A 23,969-nucleotide genomic window follows, 5' to 3' on the forward strand; every position below is an offset into this window, starting at 1 on the left:
ACCTTTGCATTCCCTCAATACTGTACTGATTAGTTCATAATTAGTGAACTAATCAGTGACATTAGTGGCATAATTGAATACTGTAAGTCTTTCTTACGGCTTACAGTAAGAAAGCCGTAAAAACTTTCGTATTAAACGTATTAAAACTTTCTGCTTTAATTATTCTGCGAGGTTATGCGAGGTTTTTCCATGAATGTTAATATCTTTTTGTGAAATATCTGAAGTTTTATATATTTTCTTTAGGATAGAAAGGCACCAAAAACCTATGATATAAGCAGAAACTTTCCATAAGTAGGAAAGAAATACAAATACATCCTAATTTGGGCTATTTCTGAGTTATTATCGCGGGTAATAAGTCATCTGACAGTTGTAATTGTGTCTCTGTTGTGGTGGTTGTCTGAATGGTTTAAAGGCCGTTTTCATGTTCAGTTCTATCTCAACCTTAACAGACATAAACATGCAATGCATAAATCAACTTTCAATCAGTTTTTTTCCCTAACCCTCTGTGATGGCTAAATCCATGGCCACACTCTGATGTCGGTAACTCTTTTTATGCACAGTTTATTTTTTCATATAAACACAACAACACTTTAGTTTCAATAAAAATATGTATTAGTTGATTTGAATGCATTTGTTCTATTTGTTAGCATGCGCATTTAGTTCAAAAAAAATTTAGTTAGCATATGTATTTATATCAACTTCAAGTTAATTTTGTTTGCTTAAGATTAATTCTGTTTGTTTTCCCACCGGTACTTACCTTCCTTCTAGTTGCCAGACAAAGGATGGGGGCCAGAGCTCAGCAGACTTAAATGCTGATTGGACTGAACCACTAGTTCCTACTGGCAGGGGGAAATTGTAGTTTCTTTGTTTAGATAAGTTTTGTATTTAAGTAAATAATAGTATTTAAAGTTTAATATTTTTGATTTTCAGTTTTGGGTCTTTAGTTTAGCTACACTTAGCTGTACTGTTATTTGTTTTGTGTTATTTGTAATTGTATTCTGTTTAGTTACCCCTATTGTGTCTTAATTGGTCTGATCAGCCAGTATATAAACCCCTGTGTGTCATTTCTTTGTTAGGTCAGTTATGTTTGTTTGTGCAGCCAGTTTGTTTACATTTTTTGCCTGAGTTCAGTTTTGTTTCTTTGACGTCTTTTATGAGCTCAGTTTATCTTTTGTTATTTATAATCTTTGGGTTAAAATAAAAAACCCTATTTTTCTAATATGTCCTGTGACTCCTCCTGTTTTTAACTTGGTCCATCACACCCTCCATAAAGAAATATAGATTAATAAAGATAATAACTGGGTAGATTTTGTAAATTTTCATTTTCAGTTATATATACAGATGGTTCAAAAGATTTAGTTTCGGGTAAAACAGGATTTGCTTATGCTATTCCTGAATTAGATGTATTTATGAAGCAAAGAAGAACTGACCATTTAGCTCTGTATATAGTGGAAATGTTAGCAATACTGATGGCCTTACAGTGGGTAGAACAAAATAAGATTGAAAGAGTTCTTATATGTTCAGATTGTCATCATTAATGTCCATTTTAAATAGAAAAAATGGAAAGTTGTATGGAGCTGATATGTGAAACTTATGAAATTATATTAAGAATCACATAAGCTCAAATAATGATCTGCCATGCAATGACAGATCATTGTCTTTAAAACAAGGTAGAATTATGGAAGCAAAATTAAATCTGAATGGCAACAACTGTGGGAGAGGAGAACTAAAGGTCATCATTTATTTCATATGCAAAAAAAAGTAGGAAAAATAGGAAAAAATTGGAGGAAATCAAAAGGAACAAGTAGTAATGACAAGATTACGGCTTGGACATATAGGATTAAATAAAACTTTACATTTGATAGGTGAACATCCAACAGGTAGTTGTGAGTGTGGTGTAGATCTGGAAACAATAGAACATGTAATAATTCATTGTGAAAAATAAAGAGTAAGCAGAGAAAAGCTAAAACAAGAAATTAGGAAATATGACATAGATACATTAAAATTGAATAAGATATTAGTTAAACATAATAAAATAATTAAATCAGTTATTACATTTTGTAGGAAACAGTACTAAATATATATATATATATATATATATTTTTTTTTCCATTATTTTAGTACTTTGTGCTAGCCTTTGTATCTAATTGGATTTGTCAACAGCATAGTAGATGGCGATAATACAGCTTAAACATTAGATGTCACCAGCCATTAAAAATCAGAAAGAAGAAGAAGGTTTACAATAAATGAAGAAATAGAAGTTATAGGGGTTGAGGTATGGATTAGTAAATCAAAAGCATCAATCACATGATATAATTCAAGCACTCATTAAATATTTAAAAGATACAAAATTAGCTGAGAGGATTTAGTATGTACTGTATGTGTGTGTGTGTGTGTGTGTGTGTGTGTGTGTGTGTGCGTGCGTGGGGGTGTGTGTGTGTGTGTGTGTGACTGTATAAGTATGTATATAAAATAGTTATTTTAAGGTTTGAAGATATATAGGAAAAAATGAATTTCTGAATTATATCTCCGTCCAAGTTGATGGCGGTAATACACAAAGTATGTAAACTGCCTGAAAACGCTATAGAAGAAGAAGAAGGTTACGTCGATTCCGGCCTAAGCCGGAAACAGGAAGAAAACTCTGAAGATTGCGCTACAATGGAGGCGACTGTGTTTATCCTATCGCTTGTAGACTGTTGTGCACTGATTTTTCTTTCGGTTTACTTTGTATCCTTTCATTGCATATGTTTCTCGTGAATGTTTAAAATAATTGCTTGAAGTAGCCTTCTCAGCTAAAAGCTAATCGGAGCTCCTGTATTTGTTTTTCTACACAATCTGTGTAGGCTACACCTTTAGCCACTTAGTTAGCCCTGGATAATGAAGCATTTCATACAGCCAAAAGATCGTGGCTCCTCGGAACTTCGTGGGGACACGGAAGCAAGTGGCGTGTCGCGGGTTGCTGCTGCTAGACAACAGTAATAGACTCGTGAAAACGACTAAAAATGGTTTATTCCGGAAATTGTAAATATTAACTTTTGCAGAATTTCATAACCGAATAAAGCGGTTTCTTCTTCCTTTAGTCCACTTTATTTGTTGCAACTGGAATTGTGGAGGAATTATTTTCTCTTACTTAGCATTGGAACCTAGAAAAATTGCAGCACCATAATAATCAATTGATACATTTCAAGAAATCTTTTTGATAACATTTTTCAAATTATCTTTGATTAATGTTGACTTTTTAGGTGTTCGAATGCGTGACGGTTAACTGATCTGCAATAGCTCCTTTATTATCAGTGTCCTGTTCAGTCCTGTAGAATAAAACACTTTTACTGTTTAAAAAAGAAAACAAGATATTCTTCCTCGATCCAACCCTGGTCAAGTTAAATCCCAAATTTCGGGTTCAATATAAACATGAAACTACGGTTTACTTGGAAAATTTCTTCTGACCTTCAAACACTTAATTTTCTGTTGGTCTAAACTTCACTTGTGTGTCCTGGCCATGATTTTAACAAGAATGGAAAAATCTGGACATTGAATTAAATGCTGAGTAAGTTTATAATATCAATTGAAATCCTCAAATATGAGCCTTTAGTAGAAATAAAACTCTGAGGGGACAGTGCTTCAAAGAGCATCATCAATAGTCCAGAGATTAAGCCTTAGATCCAAAGATAGGAACACTTCTCTCTCATGTATAATTTTCTCTATGATAATTGACAGATTGTACCACAATAATAATCAAGAAATAACAGATGTGTCAGATGACAGAACGATATAGAAAATACTTAAAAAAACAGCCTTTGTAATATGTAACACCTTAACATTCATTTCAAGATTATCACTCTATCTGATCTAGAATGTGACTACATTAATGCCCGAGCATGCTGCTCCAAGCTGAACAAAGTAAGTACCATCTCTGTGTTCTTGATTTCCAATATAAAGGCATTATTTTTCCTTGTGTTTATGTTCCATTTTAAATATATATGTTTACAGTTAGTTATATGTCCTGAAATTTGTCTGTTTTTGTACAATAAAAACAGACAATAAAGATGTTATTGTTTCCAGTGGGTAATTCCAGAGATGGTTGGTCAGTGTCTCTCTATGATGCTCATGCTGGTTTCCATGCACTGGTTCATTTTCCTGCTCAACTTGCCTGTAGCAGCCTGGAACATCTACAGGTAAGCCATGTTTTTAAGCTAGTGAATGGCTAACTGTTTGAGTGTAAACATTTGTAGTTGATATATCACAATATAAAAGCAAAGATCTTCACTCCAGGGTAATATTATAAGAAATGTTAATTTATATATTTGGTCTGGTGTTTTTACTGAACACAAACAGCGAAATCATTTCAAAGTCTTGAGGCTGATAATTTGATTCTTTTGTGTTAAAAGATTAAGTATTTCCTTATTCGTAAAACCAATACCAGCTATAACTTTACAAGACCCTCAGCATTCCTCATTTTAGCACATAAAATGAAAAAGTTATCATAAAATGGAATGGAATGGAATCAATGGAAATTTCGTTGAATTCTGTTCAATGACAATAAATGCTATCTATCTATCTATCTATCTATCTATCTATCTATCTATCTATCTATCTATCTATCTATCTATCTATCTATCTATCTATCTATCTATCTATCTATCTATCTATCTATCTATCTATCTATTTAAAATTACACTGAAGAAGTCACAGTTAGATCAGCGAGGGCCAACCTAAACCATACCATCAAGACAGCAAAACATGCCTACAGTCAAAAGATTCAAGGATTCTTTCATGATGCCAGCAACACCAGACTTAATCTGAAGAAGCCTCTGACTGAAGACACTTTTCCCAAGATAGTCTCATGAAGAGGATGGTCAGGGTTGTCCATAACTTTCTTGATTTTATGAAGACTCTTTCTCTTTGCCTCATCATCTCCAGAGGTTCCACAGTCATCCCCAGAACAGAACCAGAGCAGAACCAGCCTTCTTTATCAGATTGTTGAGCCTTTTTAGGTCCTTGGTTCTGATGATGCTGCCCCAACAGATGAAGGCAGAAGAGATGACACACTCAACAACAAGATCTGCAGCGTCTTGGCTGCAAACCTTGAAGGATATTCGTTTCCTCAAGAAGTACAAATATTTGCCCCTTCAAAGTAAATGACCTAATCCAGCATAGGTCCAACCAACTGGTAATCTCGCAATGAGTGGGATGGAGATGAGCTGAGTGCAGTGAGTGTGTCTCCAGTGATTGTAGTACAAGACAGCTGGTTCTGGAAGGTCCATTCACTGGATTTCAGAAGAGGAAAGAACACTCCAAGATAAATCAGAGAAAAAGCTGTTGGAAGGTATCAGTCAGGGAATGGATATAACAAATCTGTAAGGCCCTGAACATCCCCTGGAGTTCAGTTTAGTTTATTAACAACAAATAAAAGGAATATGGCTCGTGCAAATCTGTCAAGAATCAAATCAGGTCATCCTCACACACTCAGTGACCGTGAAGAAGGACACGAGTGAGAGAGGACACATTTGATGTCAGAATTTATTGAGATGCAGCTGTTGTTAGGTAAGTAGGATGAAGTTTGCTAAACCATAAAGACCATATGCCACACGTCTGATCTGAGATGGAGACATGAATACTGTATTTCAGTACATGTTGCAAGCTTCTGTTTGACTCCTCTTCTGTTCCCATAGGTATGTGAAGATTCCTATGGGAAACATGGGTGTGTTTGACCCAACTGAGATCCACAACAGGGGTCTGCTTAAATCGTACATGAAGGAGGCCATGATTAAATTAGGATACCACCTGCTCTGCTTCTTCATTTATTTGTACAGGTAACAAAACCATCACATGCTGTTTATAGACATCTAATTCTTTAGATAATGTCATTCAATATTATGTTAGTAAATTACACAGTACTATTTTTTTCCTCCATGTATTTGCAGCATGATCCTGGCTCTGATCAATGACTGAGGCCCTCAACAGAGTGACCACCCTCACATCTGTACTGTTTGGATGAAATGTCTCAGAACACTGTTGATTTGTGTTGTCAGGATCCAGGGTTTGCAGTTTGATACAGTTATGTGGTTAATATTTAACCATTCAGTGCTTAACACTTTCAAAATAGCCAAAAATGTCTTTTTGTATGGTAAAGAACCCTATATTATTTTTTTAAATACTTTTTTGACATGAGGGCAATCACATTTGCTTTTCATTGTATGTTGGTGTGATTTTTTTTGTCTGTGCTTCAATTAGCTGAAACAAAAAATGTAAGACATAGTCAATTACAAAACATTACTAATAAGTAATGCATACAACTGATCCACTTAGCCTACTTTATGTAGTTTCATTTACATATAATGCTCAACATATGAAACATCAGCCTGACAGAAAGATCCTGCAGTGATCACAGTTGCAAGTAGAAGCTGTTGAATAGCTCACTTTATTTGCAATAACCCCAATTAAATATGAGATATGGTCTACTGCTAAAAAATCCTTTGGACTCTGTTCATAGGGCAAGACCAGGTATTTGTATGACCAGGTTACGGTTTTTAATGTTTCTCATCAAAACCCAGTGATGTAAAAACAAAAAGAAATGCCTATATGGTTTTTGCTATAAGATACAAAATTATTACATTGAAAATTGAACATTTATGGTCAACAGCTCAGCAAAAAATGTCACTTAGTTTGATTTTCATTTGCCTTTGGAAAACCATGTTTTTATGTTTCTGGCTGCACCCTACTATTGCTGTTTGGAACTCTAGTTGGCGCTATTTTCCCTCTGTAACTCAATTTGCTTTCAAAAAAGAATGTGCTTTGTTAATGGCTCAAGTTTGCTTGAATAGTGTAAATAAAGAAATAAAAACTAGGTATCTGTCAAGATGTGTCAGACTATGATGAAATTTTAACAAGTAATTTCATGGATAAAATATTAATTATCTTCTATTAACCCATTATGTAAAATGAAAGACAACAAAACCTATCTGATAAAAATATATTTACACTGTTCCGCCACTGTTCAATTTGTTGTGAGATTGGTAAGCAATACAGAACATCATACTGAAACTCAAAAAGAGGAGACTGTGAAAAAGAGTATGTGTGGATGCTGTTATTGAGATGTACTCCTATGTTTACTGTCCATTTCCATAGAAAACCTGTAATGGGCTTGTTACCTTCACCCCCTTTACAGTGATACTGCTATCATAATGTTTGTTAATCTAGTCTGTAGAAAGATTACTGATTATTGACGGAAGTCGTAAAGTAGAAGTAATCATATCACGTCTTAGAATTGGTCATACGTGACTTAATAGTTCTCTTTCTCGAATAGGGAAACATGAAATGGCGATTTGTAATTATTGTAATCAGATGGAAACAGTTGAACACGTCTTATTATAATGTAATAAATATTCAGAGGACTGTCAGAATTTGAAGTCAATATTAAACAGAGAGGAAAAACAGGCGGATTGGCACAGCGTCTGCCGTCAAGCAGGCGCTGTACCGGTCCGTCGTGGTGAAGAGACCTGAGCCATAAAGCGAAGCTCTCAATTTACCGGTCGATCTACGCTCCCACCCTCATCTATGGTCATGAGCTTTGGGTCATGACCGAAAGAACGAGATCGCGGATACAAGCGGCCGAAATGGGTTTTCTCCGTAGGGTGGCTGGGCTCTCCCTTAGAGATAGGGTGAGAAGCTCAGTCATCCGGGAGGGACTCAGAATAGAGCCGCTGCTCCTTCACATCGAGAGGAGCCAGTTGAGGTGGCTCGGGCATCTGGTCAGGATGCCTCCTGGACGCCTCCCTGGTGAGGTGTTCCGGGCACGTCCCACCGGGAGGAGGCCCCGGGGAAGACCCAGGACACGCTGGAGGGACTATGTCTCTCAGCTGGCCTGGGAACGCCTCGGGATTCCCCCGGAAGAGCTGGAAGAAGTGGCCCTGGGAGAGGGAAGTCTGGGCCTCCTTTCTGAAGCTGCTACCCCCGCGACCCGACCCCGGATAAGCGGAAGAAGATGGATGGATGGATGGATGGAAAAACGATTTTCCATGATAAATCTTTTAGGGAATTAGTCAAAATATATTAGAAATCAATTAGAATAGAATAGAATAGAATAGAATTCAACTTTATTGTCATTGCACTGTCACAAGTACAAGCAACAAGATGTAGTTTGCATCTATCCAGATTAATTAATTAATTAATTAGATTCTTTTTAAAAATACTAGGCAATTTAATCAAATTTACAAAGTATGCGTGTGTGTATATGTATGAATGTACAGTACAGACCAAAAGTTTGGACACACCTTTCTAATTCAATGGGTTTTCTTTATTTTCATGACTATTTATAAGGCAAGAAATCCCACTTATTAACCTGACAGGGCACACCTATGAAGTGAAAACCATTTCAGGTGACTACCTGTTGAAGCTCATCAAGAAAATGCAGAGTGTGTGCAAAGCAGTAATCACAGCAAAAGGTTGCTACTTTGAAGAAACTAGAATATAAGGGCTATTTTCAGTTGTTTTACACTTTTTTGTTTAGTGCATATTTCCACATGTGTTATTCATAGTTTTGATGCCTTCAGTGTGAATCTACAATGTCAATAGTCATGAAAATAAAGGAAACTCATTGAATTAAAAGGTGTGTCCAAACTTTTGGTCTGTACTGTATGTGCATACACATGCATATATTTGTTTGTGTATAAATAGGCACACATACACATACCATTGAGTTATTATTAAATTCCCTCTGAATATCATTGATGACCACACTCCAGTCCGGTAGGTGGCGGTAAATATGTTGGTTGCCATCCGCCAATAAAACACGAAAGAAGAAATTGTACCAATGAATGCCTGGAAAACAACTGTCAGTATTGAAATGTTTGCGTAAACACAAATAAATGCTTTGCATCCCCGGTGAAACAGCGAGGTACGTTTTGGTTTTCACCGTGATCATTTTGCCCAGGTACTTCTTGAAAATGAGATCCAGATCTCAATGGGGTTTACCTGGTTAAATAAAGGAAATAAAAAAAAAAATCATGGTGATCTGGATCAAAAGGAAAATAAAAACGCTGAAAATCACCAGTCAAGCTGCACTGAATGTTGAGCGGAGGGGCTGCTACAGTCAGTAAACGTAGACTTAGTAGTTTAAACAAGACCAGATTGAATGATGAAACGACTGGCCAAAAGGACATCGGTCATTAGTTTTTGTTTGGGTGGTTCCTCTATCTTTCGTCTCACACAAAACCTCAGTAGATGGCGGTAAAGGGCCCTTAAGCTGGGTCGCAATAAACAGAAGAAGAAAAAGAAGGAAGAAGAAGAACTTCTTGTTGACGTGTAGGTTGGAAAGTGTAGCTTTAGCATGTATCAAAGTGTACTCTTGTTATTAATTATTCAAAAATGAATTCGTTCGGTTTATTGCAAAGGTTTTTAACAAAACGCTACTCAAGATAAACTGGAAAAACTGCAAAGGTAGGGAGCTTATGATTCCGTGACAAGATGGGTACCGTGCAGAAAGTTGTAATTCTGATATATTACTGCTATGCCAGTCAGACATACCAGTGATACAGACTGACGAGTTTTTGTGACAGACTCCGATCCTGCAGCGTTAATGATGCTACACATAAAGGGCAGGCGTCATGTCGGTGTTCTGACTGGAAAGTAGAGCCATTACAATTAGGAGGAGTGTTATCAAAAGTTTTTGGACAATATGCAGTTATATTAATGAATTAACTTATACCTAAGGTTTACGCATTCTTATTGCCAACGAAAAATAAATTCACACACCAGGTTTTAAATATGTGAGTGAGAAATGTTGTTCTAGGTACGAAATGGAAGTGCTTATTGGATCAGTTTGTCCGCCATCTTTTCCATACAAAAAGAGCGTTAAAGTGTAAACTCAAAGACCCCCTATACATCGTTTTTATATACAGGAGATATATTGTTATAATTACAGTGAATATGTTTCGCCACGTATAAAGTTAAAGTACCTGCCTGTAAACACCCTTGCTTGTTAATTGTTCAGCCCTCTCCTTTAAGTCTGTTACATTTTTTGTTTATTATTCTTTTTCTGTCCCTGACCTCAATTTGTAATATTTCACAGTGTTAGGTTGTTTTTTTATTTTGATCAAAATATGTTCAGTGGATTTATAGGTTTTTCTAAGTGTATAATTTAAATCAGCTGTATAATATTTGTTTTATATTCTGAAACCTGTTTTAATTTTGCTTTAAAATTGTATTCGTGGAAAAGGTGTAATCAGCCTGAAGGCAAAATGCAGTCACATTGGCTTCAGTTTTGTTTCTTCATGCTTTTTATTTTGCTGACAGATTTCATTGGGCTGCATGTAGTGATTTTTATGTTGGGTGTTATTTTCACATGTGTCAATGGATAAATGTTAACCTCAAAATTTGACGTGGTTGGTTTGGCTGATTCAGGCGTTTGTAATTTTAGCCGGTGTGGCCCAACAAAACAATACATTGTTGAACTTAAGCTTTATGTTTCCATACTTTGTATGCAACTACACAAACTACTGTAGTTAACAACTAAGCAAACATACGAAAGAAAAAAGAATTGTACAGAATTGCTGCTGAATCCATTTGCATGGACCAAAGTCTTGTTTATGCTGTAAAAAATATATTGAAACAGAATTTATTTTAGTTGTTTAGCAGCAAATTGACAGCCAAATAGAATCACTGGATCAAAACTTTAAACAGTTTTAAAGTTTTGATCCTGCTTAAAATTTTAATTAAAACTTTAAGCAGTGTTAATTAAATAAAAATGATTGCAAAATGATATTAACATTTCTGCTCAGTGTTTAAGTATTACCCTATCTACTGTTTGGCCAAATAGTAAAAAATAACTCTTTAATTGTGTATTTATTTCTACATGATGGCTAAAGTGTCCCCTAGTGGTTGGTTTTGCACAAATAAAGGAACTTTTAGCATATGAATTAATCTTATTTTTTTGCAGTTAGCTAGAAAACATCCTGTTCTTTCAAAGAAATTTTCCACTATTACCAAAATGGTACAGTTTTTGTCTTTTGTGACAGACTCACAAGACATCAGTCTTGAAATTTTAGTGTTGTGACAACTATCTTGTGTTTATTTGTGTCACTGTATGCATAACCAGAAAAGCTTAATGCTTTGTTTTCAACAGGTGTGGTGAAATAAGGACGTCTGTAATAAACTATGGGGAAGAAGAAGATGCTGGATCTGTATAGAGCCCCATTTCCACTGTACACCGTCAAAGTGGATGCCACTACAGGGCTTGTGATAACAGCTGGAGGAGGGGGTCCCTCAAAAACAGGAATAAAAAATGCTGTAGTAAGTACTGATGATCATTTAGATCAGTCTTTCTCAAAGTGTGGGCCGCAATGTACTGCATGTAAACAACTGTTAATTTGCCATGCGACGCTACAGTTAGCTTACCAAAGGATTGTGCTTAAAAATAATAATGGACAAATGGTTTAAGACCAGGTCACTAAAAAGAAAACCAGAAGATACCAGTGGAAAGTTTCTCAGGGTGAGGTCCAGAACCTTTGGTTTTGAACACTACAATACACACCATGCTACATGCATGTAGTTATAAGTCCGGTGAATGCGTTATGACGGGGAAGAGGTGGTGCACAGAGGTGCGCCCATGCTGACCAACTGCATCTTAACACCTAAAATATAAAGTTATTTTTATTGGGCTAAATAGAATGGCTGAAAGAAAATGTTTGTTTTTGCCAATGAAACTCAAGTCTATTTTCCGTTTATTATTCTTCTAAATTAGAAATATCCCTTAAATGCTATTAGTTCACAGAACACTAGTAAAGAACATTTTTTGATTTCCATGTGTTTTCTATCACTGGAAAGCTTAGAATTCATACTTTCAGAATCTGAAACTCAAAACGCCCGTAGAGTTGCTCATGGTTTTATTGTGGATAATCACATTTACAAAACAACGCCACCCTTCATATTCGGAGGTACAAAGACAGTGAATTAAGAGACTGATATTTTCATTTCAGGTTGTATATATTAAGATGTCGTGTTATTGCGGGGACAATTACAAGTTAGGTGGTCCTTCAGTGTTTTTAAATGGGGTAAATAATCCTCAGCCTGAAAAAGTTTGAGAAACACTGTTTTAGACTGAAGTCTCTCAACACAACTGAGCTAGAACAATACATTGGTGTTAATTGTTGTGAGTCTTAATTTCTATTTACAGTGTTTAAATTGAAATATCAGGTCAAAGTAGCTACTAATTTTCAGTTTAATTTTCAGGTTTCAAATTCAGAAATACTTTATTGGTCCCACAGAGAAATTAAATTAAATTCTACCTTCTCCAGTAATTTGTTTAAATTCTCATTAATATTCTGCTCACTATATACTGGATAATTAATAAAGGTTAAACACAGCAGGTCTGACACACAATAATAAATATTGTTATTAATTTATACTCTCAGAGGAGTCTTTGTTTTATTCAAATTTTTCTCACTTTTTTTTTTCTGTGGTTGAAAAACATTGCTCCATATCTCAAATCCATTAACCAGCCACTCTGTGCGTCACAGCAGTGCACAAAGCATTGATTGTGTTAATGTGACCAGGACTGGCAGAAGCGGTCCTGGCATGTTTGGCGCCCTGGCCAAACCACTCTTCCGGTTCCCATCCCAGAAATCTCCACTGAGGACCGGTTTGTTTTCCAGAACGAACAGCACAAACTCTGTCATAATGTTCACTTGTATCATATGTGCACAGCACCAGTGGCTCGTTCTGTTTCACTCTGCGCCACACTCCTCTGAGCTTGGATGCGACGCAAAGTGCACCGATGTGAAATAATACAGCCGATAGAAGTCCAGAGACCTGCTGAGGAAAGCTGCTACCAGGGAAACAGATTTTATTCCTAAATGATTCAGCTCCCATCTATCACCTAAATCTCTCCTCCTAGACTGACAACTACTGCAAGCTTGTAGTGACAGCTTAGCAAAATTCCACCACCTGCACATTATACTACTTTTGGCAATGCTGCATTCAAGAAATGTGGGAAATTCAGTATAAAAGAGCTGCACAGGATCCGTCAAAGAGCTGCATGTACTGCATATAGAAATCCATCCATCCATCCATCCATCCATCCATCCATCCATCCATCCATCCATCCACCCACCCATCCATTCATCCATTCATTCATTCATTCATTTATTGTCTTCCGCTTTATCTGGAGTTGGGTCATGGGGGTAACAGCTCCTCTCACCAGCCACTTGTTCCAGCTCCTCCGGGGGAATCCCGAGGCGTTCCCAGGCCAGTCGAGAGATATAGTCCCTCAAGTGTGTCCTGGGTCTTTCCCGGGGCCTCCTCCCGGTGGGTCGTGCCCGGAACACCTCACCAGGGAGGCGTCCAGGAGGCATCCTGACCAGATGCCTGAGCCACCTCAACTGGGTCCTCTCGGTGTGAAGGAGCAGCGGCTCTACTCTGAGTCCCTCCCGGATGACTGAGCTTCTCACCCTATCTCTAAGGGAGAGCCCAGACACCCTACGGAGAAAACCCATTTCGGCTGCTTGTATCCGCGATCTCGTTCTTTCGGTTATGACCCAAAACTAATGACCACAGATGAGGGTAGGAACGTAGATCGACCAGTAAATTGAGAGCTTCGCTTTTTGGCTCAGCTCTCTCTTCACCATGATGGACCGGTACAGTGCCCACTTCACAGCAGACGCTGCACCAATCCCACTGTCAATCTACGGCTCCATTTTTTCCTCGTTCGTGAACAAGATCCCGAGATACTTAAACTCCTCCACTTGGGGCAGGACCCCCCCTCCCCCCCACACACACACACCCTGACCTGGCGAAGGCACTCTATCCTTTTCCTGCTCAAGACCATGGCCTTGGATTTGATCCTATAAGGCCACCAAAACTGATCCCCTCAACACCTTGGCTGCGCCTAGAATTTCTGTTTTTGGCGGAGTCCAACTTTCACCGGTAATGAGCCCGACTTACTGCCGGCAATGAGGACCAGACTCTGACACCGGTCATACATATAATTATCCAGAGTAATATTTTTACTTTTCCTGTCAACTTAACATCCTTTATTACAAAAACACGGTGGACCGCCGGTGGGCTGCCTCGGTGCCCTGACCACCGGGCTTAGCAAGTTTTCTGGAGGAAACCCTGACACTGCTCTTCCTGAATCCGAGGTTCGACTATCCGACGGACCCTCCTCTCCAGGACCCCTGAATAGACCTTGCTAGGGAGGCTTAAGAGTGTGACCCCTCTGTAATTGGAGCACACCCTCTGGTCCCTCTTTTTGAACAGGGGAACCACCACCCCAGTCTGCCAATCGAGGGGAACAGCCCCTGATGTCCATGCAATATTGCAGAGTTGTGTCATCCACCACAACCCTACAACATCAAGAACCATAAGGACCTCAGGTCGAATCTCATCCAGGGTCACCCTAACCCGGTACCCATCAGCTGCTTCTGGAGTCCCACAGGCCGAAAAGGCAAGATAGGACTCCTTCAGCCTGACAGCATTTCTCATTGAAGGTGTACACCAACGGGTTCGAGGGTTGCTGTCACAACAGGCATCAACAACCTTGTGGCCACAGCTCCGATAAGCCGCCTCGACAATGGAGGCACAGAACATGGTCCACTTAGACTCAATGTCCCCCACCTCCCCAGGAACGTATTCGATGTTCTGCCGGAGATGGGAGTTAAAGCTCCATCTCACAGGAGCTGGGAACTGTTGTGAGGTTCCCAGCAGACCCTCACAACACGTTTGGGCCTGCCAGGTCTGACCGGCATCCTCCCCCACCACCGGAGCCAACTCACCACCAGGTAGTGGTGAATGGACAGCTCCGCACCTCTCTTCACCTGAGTGTCCAAGACACATGGCCGCAGATCTGATGAAACGATGACAAAGTCGATCATCGAACTGCGGCCTAGGGTGTCCTGGTGCCAAGTGCACATATAGACACCCTTATGCCTGAACATGGTGTTCGTTATGGACAATCCATGATGATCACAGAAGTCCAATAACAGAACATCACTTGAAATCAGATCGGGGGATGGTGTTCCTCCCAACCACGCCCCTCCAGGTCTCACTGTCATTGCCCACATGGGCTTTGAAGTTCCCCAGCAGAACAAGGGAGTCCCCAGGAGGGGCACTCTCTAGTATCCCCTCCAAAGACTCCAAGAAGGGTGGGTAATCTGAACTGTCGTTTGGCCCATAAGGACAAACAACAGTCAGGACCCGTTCCTCCACCTGTAGGCTGAGGGAGGCTACCCTCTCATTCACCGGGGTAAAACCCAACGTACAGGCAGCGAGATGGGGGGCAACAAGTATGCCCACTCCAGCCCGACGCCTCTCACCATGGGCAACTCCAGAGTGGAAGTATGTCCAGCCCCTCTCAAGGAGACTGGTTCCAGAACCAGAGCCATGCGTTGAGGTGAGACTGACTATTTCTAGCCGGAACCTCTCGACCTCACACACTAGCTCCGGCTCCTTCCCCACCAGAGAGGTGACATTCCACGTCCCAAGAGCCAGCTTCTGCAACCGAGGATCAGACCGCCAGGGTCCCCTCCCTCGGCCGCCACCCATCACACACTGCACCCAACCCCTTTGGCGCCTCTCATGGGTGGTGGGTCCATGGGAAGGGGGACCCATGTCTCCTCTTTGGGCTGAGCCCGGCCAGGCTCCATGGGTAAAAGCCCGGCCACAAGGCACTTGCTATGGCAAGTGCCCCACCTCCAGGCCTGGCTCCAGAGTGGGGCCCCGGTGACCCGCATCTGGGCAAGGACTATAAGTTCAGTACATTTTGATTGTACGAATTTCTAGTTTTACTTCTAGTAAAGAAATTCTGATTAATTTTAATATAACTTTTTAATATTTTGGTGAAAATTTGTACAGACACCTAATGACAGAATGCAAATCTGATTTCATCAGTAGCAAACTTGTCTTTCAGCATTTCCTGGATGTGCAGATGGTTGGAAAAAATCAGTACAGCTCCAGTCTTCTTCACTCTCATGATACGGACACACGCGCCACTATAAACATGGCTGTTGGTGATGGTGTGATTGCTGCTGGACAGGATGGCACATGCAGCCTCATGAAGTTTAAACTCTGCCAGCAGAAAGAAGAAAATGCTACGCATAGAGATGGTATGGTTTACAACTTTCTGATGATTACTTGCTGTTTTGAAAAGACAGTTAAAACATACTTTGAACTAAAGGACTGTTATCTTTCCCATTTGGAGTCAGAGGTGGAATTACCGTTTAAACTTTTGATTGTGATGCAAAATTTATTTTCTTAATTTACTTTTGGTTGTTTGTTTGTTTTTTGTGTCTGTGTGTTGCTTTTCCTTGATTAGTCTTTAATAGACCACACATCTGTATATAAGCCACCATATATAATGGTTTGTAATCTGATTGAAAGTTAGTCAGAGTCTTTAGTGTGAAACCTGAAATAATTTTAACCTTAACTCAAATGTGGTTCAGTAAAAGCTAAGACTTTAGCAACATTATTATTGAAATGAAACAAACAGTGCCACTGTATTTCACTCATAAATGGATCTACTTATTTTAAAAGACTCAGTGGAGGAAGGGCAACAGCCTTACATGCATCCTTTACATTGGTGTATAGTAAATCAATTATCCTGTTTTTCCTGGTGGGACAGTTGACAACCTGGTGAAAAGTAGCCAGAGTGAAATCCAGGGTAACATAATTAAAATGTCTAGATATTATTATGAGGGCCTCAGGGTGTTGTGACACGTTGTAACCTTTGACAGACAGCAGCTGGCTCCGCCCTCAGAAGAATGTACACACAAATGGAGATCATGTGACTGAACTCTCGAGGAAGATGGTAGGGATGCAGGCTGACAGCTATCAGCTCCAGATCAGGGCAACACACTGCCTTGACTGTGACAGCCAGGGTTACGAAGGTTACTTAGATGATCAAAGTGCCACCCCTTCTTTTCCACATGCCAGACCATTTTTTGGTCCATCTCTGGATGGCAAAGTCTGTCCATATTTTTTTGAAAGGATACATGTCTCTAGTAGGGATGCTCCGATCAGGTTTTTTGCTGCCGATTCTGATACTGATCATCCATGAAGCAGATCTTTGACGACCAATCTTTGCCGATCGCCTGGAATGGCTGTTAATTTTTCGATTTAGGTATAAATGATACTATGTTATCTGGCAAAATGATAACATATCTGGCAATAAATTCACCTAATTTAGACATAGACATATTTTAATACATATCGAAAATCTTTTAAGTTACAAGCTGCAGCTTTAAGCAGATGCTCTGTGTGAGAGTTCACTGTCTGGTGGAGGTTGAGTGGCGCTCCATCTGTGAAAAATTACTACCTGTAGCTCGTAGTGGCGGTCCAAGAGCGAGAGCAGAACCAGCATCTTACGCTGCCAGCCCTTAAACTTGAATTATTTTTTGGGTTATTTGTTTAGCTTTCTGACCATCATGCTAATCCGGGTTAGGGTTAGAGACGGTTAGAGGAAGTTACTTGGAATCAAGAAAAAGTAGTTTCTCAGGTTTGTTTGTTTTTTTCCATGTCCCCTTATGGGCTCCGTATTAATTAGCACATTTTCAGGATCCCTGTTTTTGCTAAGAATATTGATTCATGCAAAGAAAATGCACAACTATATACGAATACACAACGATCGATGAATATATTCTAAAGTAAGTCCAAACCTGTTAAACTGAATAATAATTATATTATAAAAACACCAAGGGAACTGGGCCTGGTGTCTCTGGGCTACCTTTGCACTGATGTGGGTTCATTTGTTTGGTTGTGGGGCCGTTGGCCAAGGCTCCAGGTTGACTTGTATGCTCTCTTTTCTAATTTCCCTCCACTACTCCTATCTCCTTCTTTCCCTTTAAGTCTTTCCCCCACTTTTTTTCTCTCTTTTCCAACTCTGTGTCCATTGCAGTTGAAATAAACCCAAAGCAATTTCTCTCACCAGCCACTTTATTAAGTACACCTTCCTAGTACCAGGTTGGACCCCCTTTTGCCTTCAGCATCCTTCATGGCAGAGATTCAACAAAGTACTAGAAACATTCCTCACAGTCTGGTCCATAATGACATGATAGCATCACACAGTTGCTGCAGATTTGTCGGCTGCACATCCAAGATGCAAATCTCTTGTTCCACCACATCCCAAAGGTTCTCTACTGGATTGAGATTTGGTGACTGTGGAGGTCATTTGAGTTCAGTGAACTCATTGTTGTGTTCAAGAAACCAGTTGGAGATGATTAGTCAGGTAGGCTATAGTGTTGACACGATGCTCAATTGGTACTAATGGACCCAAAGTGTGCCAGGAAAATATTCCCCACCTCATTGCACCACCACCAGCCTGAACCGTTGATACAAGGCAGGATGGATCCATGCTTTCATGTTGTTGACGCCAAATTCTGACCCTACCATCTGAATGTCACAGCAGAAATCAAGACTCATCAGACCAGGCAACTTTTTTTCCAATCCTCTATTGTCCAATTTTGGTGAGCCTGTGTGAATTGTAGCCTCAGTTTCCTGTTCTTAGCTGACAGGAGTGGCACCTGGTGTGGTTTTCTGCTACTGTAGCCCATCCGCCTCAAGGCTCAACGTGTTGTACGTTCAGTGGTTATTTGAGTTACTGTTGCCGTTCTATCAGCTCAAACCAGTCTGGCCATTCTCCTCTGACCTCTGGCATCAACAAGGCATTTGTGCCCACAGAACTGCTGCTCACTGGACATGTTCTCTTTTTCTGACCATTCTCTGTAAACCCTAGAGAAGGTTGTGCGTGAAAATCCCAGTAGATCAGCAGTTTCTGAAATACTCAGACCAACCAACCATTAACCATGTCACGTTCAAAGTCACTTAAGTCACCTTTCTTCCTCGTTCTGATGCTCAGTTTGAACTGCAGCAGATCGTTTTGGTCATGTCTACATGTCTGCATTGAGTTGCTGCCACCTGATTGGCTGATTTAACATTTGCTTTAATAAGCAGTTGGAAAGGTGTACCTAATAAAGTGGCAGTGAGTGTGTGTGTATGTACTTATATGCACTTAATCTGCTGCGGCTGTATAGTATATATTACTGCACCTTGATTCCAAGCGTTGCAAAATTTTCAAAACATCATATTGTGTTTTTTGTGTTATGTTGTTAAGAGTGTTATTTCTGCTATAGGTAACACCCTTGAACTTAGCAATGCCAGACGGAGATGTGGGAAAGCTGGCAAAGGTAATCTCGAGAACCGTTCTACTACTGGAGACATGTCTGATACAAGGAATGAGACTGTTCAGATCACAGTGACCAATATAGCTGAAGTGCTGTCAGACCTAAACCCACATGACCCTCTTCAGAAAGTTGTTAGGTTCAGTCCTGACATGAACCTTCTGCTGACCGGAGGCACCGATGGATACATCAGAGTTTGGGAGGTAAACTTTGATCAGTTTTTAAATGTGAAAATATCCCCACATTAGCCAGCTGACATTTTTATGTTTTAGAATCTACTTGAGGTAATCAGAAACAAAAAAAAATCTTTTGGTTTTTCAAAGAATAACATTTCAAGATGGACAAAAGCATGTTTTTTTCCATCTTCCAGTTTTTCTCTTAATTTAGCCCAGAACATTTTAAAAACTTGCCTTTTAGGTCATGGAATCATATGAAACATTTGAAAATCAGACAACAGCTTATCTCTATTTATTTATTGTCCAATCTAGCAATAGCGACAAATTCAAATTATTTAGATAAAGAATAAAACAAACAAAAAAAATTCTTCAAGTTTCTTTTGCTGACACAACAAAAATGTTTAATAGTTATGCATTTACTAACAATGGTATTAATAATGTAAATAATAATAAACATTAAATATGTTTAGCAGGTTTTTGTATAAACTTTGTAGATGCCTAAGTGGTGTGTTTTTGTTTTGACCTTGTCACTTTGGATATTTTTTTTTTAAGTTTCCATCCCTTGAGAAAAAGTTTGACTTTAAAGCACATGAAAAGGAGATTGAAGACTTGGATATGAGTACAATAAGCAAGGTGAACTGTCAATTGCTCTTAATATTCATTACTCCGAATGTAATGAATGTTCAAAATAAATGTTCATTCATTTTATGTTTCATGTTTCCTTTTGCAGCAACTTGTGACTGTGGGGCGAGACTTTGTCTGCAATGTTTGGAGTGACAACCAACTGGTCACAAGTCTGAACTGGCTTGAAACCATGCCTCAAATTGCTGAAAAGACCTATAGATATATGGCCTGCAGGTATGATAATAAGGAAATGGGAAAAGGGTTTCTTCTCTTTAAAGGTCCATCTAAGTTGTTTTCATGTTTTAGGTTTGGAAATGGTGAAGATGAGAAAGATGCCATAAGGCTTTACACAGTGCAAATCCCTCATAAACGAGACAAAAAACCTCCTCCGTGCTATATCACCAAGTGGGACGGCAAGATCTTACTTCCAATGTTAACATCTCCCTGTGGTACTGAAGTTATCTCCTGTCTGGCTGTGAGGTAATTGAACCAGGACAAGCAGAAGATGAAGATTGCATTTTTGGGGAAAAAGTTGTACTATAATTATTTCTGACGTGTTTATGTTACTGGCATCATGTGTGTGTGTGTGTGTATATATATATATATATATATATACACATATATATATATACTGTATATATCGGTGGCGTGCGGTGAGGTTCATGGCTGGTGAGGCACTGACTTAGTCAAAATCATAAGACCCCCTGCATGTTATTGTTTACATATGGAAATTTTGCGCATGCGGACAACATTGAAGGGCAAAAAGACTATACTTTCACATGCCATTTGTAGACGCGCTGCCACGGTAGAATAATTCCGTTAGCTCAATGAAATTTGGAAATATAGATATTAATTTAGTGCTATGCTTAGTGCAGCAAAGGGCAAACCCGTTGAAGTACAACTCAAACCACATTTTTCTCTCTCTCTGTATCAGCCAAGCTACACGTAGACTCGTTGCGTTTAGCTTCCCTTACTTACTGTATGGCTAGCTCGCTGTCTCTTACTCTGTAGACGCGGAGTCACATGTGTGGGATCATGAGCGCCCCCTGCCATGAGGCAAGAGAACTGCAAAAATTCAGCGATTTTGAAGAAAAAATATTCAAAATTGCTTAAGCTAAATGAAAAATAAATACTTCACAGTAGAAAACACAGGGTGAAAATAACAATATAAATTATCTTATTTATATAAGATGACACAAGGTATGATGACACACCGCACGTCACACACACACAAACACACACCCACACATACAGTGGTGTGAAAAAGTGTTTGCCCCCTTCCTCATTTCCTGTTTTTCTGCATGTTTGTCACACTTAAGTGTTTCGGAACATCAAACCAATTTAAAAAATAGTCAAGGACAACACAAGTAAACACAAAATGCAATTTGTAAATGAAGGTGTTTAGTATTAAAGGAGAAAAAAAATGCAAACCATCATGGCCCTGTGTGAAAAAGTGATTGCCCCCCTCGTTAAAATAGATTATATGAGGAAGGGGGCAAACACATTTTCACACCACTGTATATATATATATATATATATATATATATATATATATGTGTGTGTGTATGCGTGTTTGTGTGTACATATAGAAAGTAGATCAATCAAGTGTTTGAGGATGGCAGATGGAAAATGTAATCTTTGACTTATCTGCAACAGTGACTCTGGGAGGTTTCTTGGTCTTGGAACAGTAACTGGATCAGTAGCAGTTCATATTGCTTTTTCTCTACAGGTAACATAAACATCATACTAATCTTAACATATAAAGTGTATGCATAAAAGTTTATTTGTATGTCAATTTTTGCAGAAGCTGTACTATGTTCATGAGTCACATGGCATTGTTGTGACAGATGTAGTCTTTCTGCCCAACTTGATGAAAGGCCAAAATATCAAAGGGAACAACAAAGCAGCATTGCTGAGTGTAGCTGTGGATAGTCGATGTCAAGTACATACTGTCACCAAAGAAAGTGAGTCTGGCATTTTAAATTTTTCATTTAAAATGCATATCTGAGCTACTCATTTTTTGCTGTTAATTTTTTTCCATTTATCTTAGGGCCTATCCCTCCCTGGCTTTTCTTCTGTGGGCTCGTCATCGTGGGAGTGCTCTTAATTTTGCAGTACCTTTTTCCAGTGTTGCTCTAAATGATGCATAAACCTCTGACAAATTGTCAGCATTAGCAACTACTGGTTTAACAGTTTTCAATATGGATCAAACCCAAACAACTGTATATTAAGTAAATTGTTTGTTCTGTGAATACGGTTCAGATTCACTTTACTCTTTGAGAAACAGGCTTTATGAATGGGTTCATGTAAATGTAGAATTTGTACAAAATGTAAAGGAATTATTTCCACATCTTTGTAGGAACACACACACAATAACCACTATTCGAATGTTTTCCATTATTGTAGAGATTTTGAGAGGAGAAATATCTTTATTAGATGGGCCAACTTAGAAATTAAGTAATAACTTTAAGGTTTAGTTGTAAATATACTGTGTCTTTGAATAATTAGTATGTACCGAAAATAGCAGATTTGAATTAAGTTGATGTGACCACAGACCGTTTTATTAAAAACATTATTGATTGTATCAAACACATATGTTGATATACAATCATATGTGTTTCAGTAATCCCCATATTGGTGTTTTATTTTAATTTTTAATTTTTTTAAAGATTAAATAAAAGAATCAGAGGCACAAAATTATTTCTATATAATTCTTCTTCCAATCCTCCTGATTCTTGTAGTATTTTTCACATCTTCAGTAATTCGTTTGATTCACAAGAGATTTGTGGACAATGTTGACCACAAGATGGGGAAAATGAAAGGGACAAGACCTAGAAACTTCGACTGACCAGTGGTTGGGAAATTGTATTCAAACATATGTTGACTTTTCTCAACATACAGTAGCTTCTTTTTTACAATTAGCCTGATTTAAAAAGCATTTTTTCAAAATTCAAAACTCAAAAATACTTTATTAATCCCAAAGGAAAATTAAATGTTGTTGTAGCTCATTAATTTAGATTCTTTCTACAAAGTTATTCAAGATAGTGATCGCTGTTGGCAAGAAAGATCTTCTGCAACGCTCTGTACTGCACTGAATCTGAAGAACAGGACCAGAACTGAACCAGCCTTCTTTATCAAGCTGTTGAGCCCAATTAAGATGGCTGAACCACAATGTTTAGAATTTAATTGAGTGGTAGACCTGTGACACCAAACCTCTCTGTAATATGGGAATGCCTTTCATGCAAATATGTGTTTCCTGTAAGAATATTACCTCTGATTTCAGTTTATTCATATGAGAACACTGTTGCGTAGAAAAAGCTTCTGCAATTGTAACGAGGCTCAGATGTTTTCACTAAACATTTTCTGTTCAGTTTTTATTGAACAAAAAACAGCAAAAATTGAATAACAGCAACAGCCGTTTGTATCCTAATTTCCTGTTTGAATTGTGATGCGTTTGGTTTGAAGCGAAAATTTCTTAACTCCTCAGCGCAAAGGCAGCGGATAAAACACCAATATCAAAACAGGACAGGTTATAAAGAAGACAACCTCATAAAATGTATCTTATTGGCAGCTCGCTTAATAAAGACAAAAGGAATATTTATCATGTAAGCATTTGTTTACAATATTGTGTGAATTAAACTGCATTTGTTTAGTTGCAAATTTTAACTTAAAATAACTTTTACAAATTAATTTTAGTTTTGGCATATAACTAAAGTATGTGAAGTATACTTTAGTTATACTTCAGTGGCTTGACTTGATTACAATATTTTTGTTTATGACCAATTTTTCGAATACCCTCAACTCTGCAATAGTCTATTAAAGGCCTTTCTGCCAAACAGCGGTGTTCAGAAACACAATTGAATGGTGAAAGAGCCAATGTGGGTCATTCTGAAATGGATAATGGTAGTTTCTACCATCATAATATTAAAATAATAAAAGTACTTGACTGAATACTATTACTTTTTTGGTGACAAGAAAGACTAAAACTGATAAAACAAAATCA

At 38.5% G+C, this 23,969-nt stretch overlaps 2 protein-coding genes across 5 annotated transcripts; both read left to right on the forward strand.

The window, feature by feature from the left end:
- Positions 1 to 2,596: 2,596 nt before the first annotated feature.
- On the forward strand, positions 2,597 to 6,859 carry cnih4 (cornichon family member 4). Of its 3 annotated transcripts, none has more exons than XM_032559416.1 (5): positions 2,597 to 2,727; positions 3,832 to 3,900; positions 4,038 to 4,175; positions 5,673 to 5,813; positions 5,925 to 6,859. In XM_032559416.1, exons 3-5 carry the CDS (start codon positions 4,078 to 4,080, stop codon positions 5,950 to 5,952), a joined length of 267 nt encoding a protein of 88 aa, XP_032415307.1. In that variant the 5' UTR covers positions 2,597 to 2,727; positions 3,832 to 3,900; positions 4,038 to 4,077; the 3' UTR covers positions 5,953 to 6,859. The 3 variants fall into 3 exon arrangements, with proteins under 3 accessions (XP_032415307.1, XP_032415305.1, XP_032415306.1); XM_032559414.1 differs by having other exon boundaries at positions 4,063 to 4,175; XM_032559415.1 differs by having other exon boundaries at positions 2,656 to 2,674; positions 4,063 to 4,175.
- A 2,351-nt stretch (positions 6,860 to 9,210) lies between these two features.
- On the forward strand, positions 9,211 to 23,907 carry preb (prolactin regulatory element binding). 2 transcript variants are annotated; one of them, XM_032558196.1, is made up of 10 exons: positions 9,211 to 9,303; positions 11,123 to 11,289; positions 15,902 to 16,097; positions 19,119 to 19,369; positions 19,895 to 19,975; positions 20,073 to 20,200; positions 20,273 to 20,446; positions 21,623 to 21,695; positions 21,771 to 21,930; positions 22,017 to 23,907. In XM_032558196.1, the coding sequence occupies exons 2-10, from the start codon at positions 11,155 to 11,157 to the stop codon at positions 22,103 to 22,105; spliced, it is 1,287 nt and encodes a 428-aa protein (XP_032414087.1). In that variant the 5' UTR covers positions 9,211 to 9,303; positions 11,123 to 11,154; the 3' UTR covers positions 22,106 to 23,907. The 2 variants fall into 2 exon arrangements, with proteins under 2 accessions (XP_032414087.1, XP_032414086.1); XM_032558195.1 differs by having other exon boundaries at positions 9,263 to 9,438.
- The last annotated feature ends 62 nt before the right edge of the window (positions 23,908 to 23,969 follow it).

This window comes from Xiphophorus hellerii, chromosome 3 (assembly GCF_003331165.1).
Source record: "Xiphophorus hellerii strain 12219 chromosome 3, Xiphophorus_hellerii-4.1, whole genome shotgun sequence".
In the NCBI taxonomy this organism is placed as follows: Eukaryota; Metazoa; Chordata; class Actinopteri; order Cyprinodontiformes; family Poeciliidae; genus Xiphophorus; species Xiphophorus hellerii.

Bases quoted from the DNA above. Each gene is read 5' to 3' on its own strand.
- cnih4 (XM_032559414.1), top strand. From the start codon at position 2,659: ATGGAGGCGACTGTGTTTATCCTATCGCTTGTAGACTGTTGTGCACTG. The intron at 2,728-3,831 runs GTATCCTTTCAT...ATTCATTTCAAG, and splicing joins TTTTTCTTTCGGTTTACTTT to ATTATCACTCTATCTGATCT. The intron at 3,901-4,062 runs GTAAGTACCATC...TATTGTTTCCAG, and splicing joins GCTGCTCCAAGCTGAACAAA to TGGGTAATTCCAGAGATGGT.
- preb (XM_032558196.1), top strand. From the start codon at position 11,155: ATGGGGAAGAAGAAGATGCTGGATCTGTATAGAGCCCCATTTCCACTG. The intron at 20,201-20,272 runs GTATGATAATAA...TTCATGTTTTAG, and splicing joins TATAGATATATGGCCTGCAG to GTTTGGAAATGGTGAAGATG. The intron at 21,696-21,770 runs GTAACATAAACA...CAATTTTTGCAG, and splicing joins ATATTGCTTTTTCTCTACAG to AAGCTGTACTATGTTCATGA.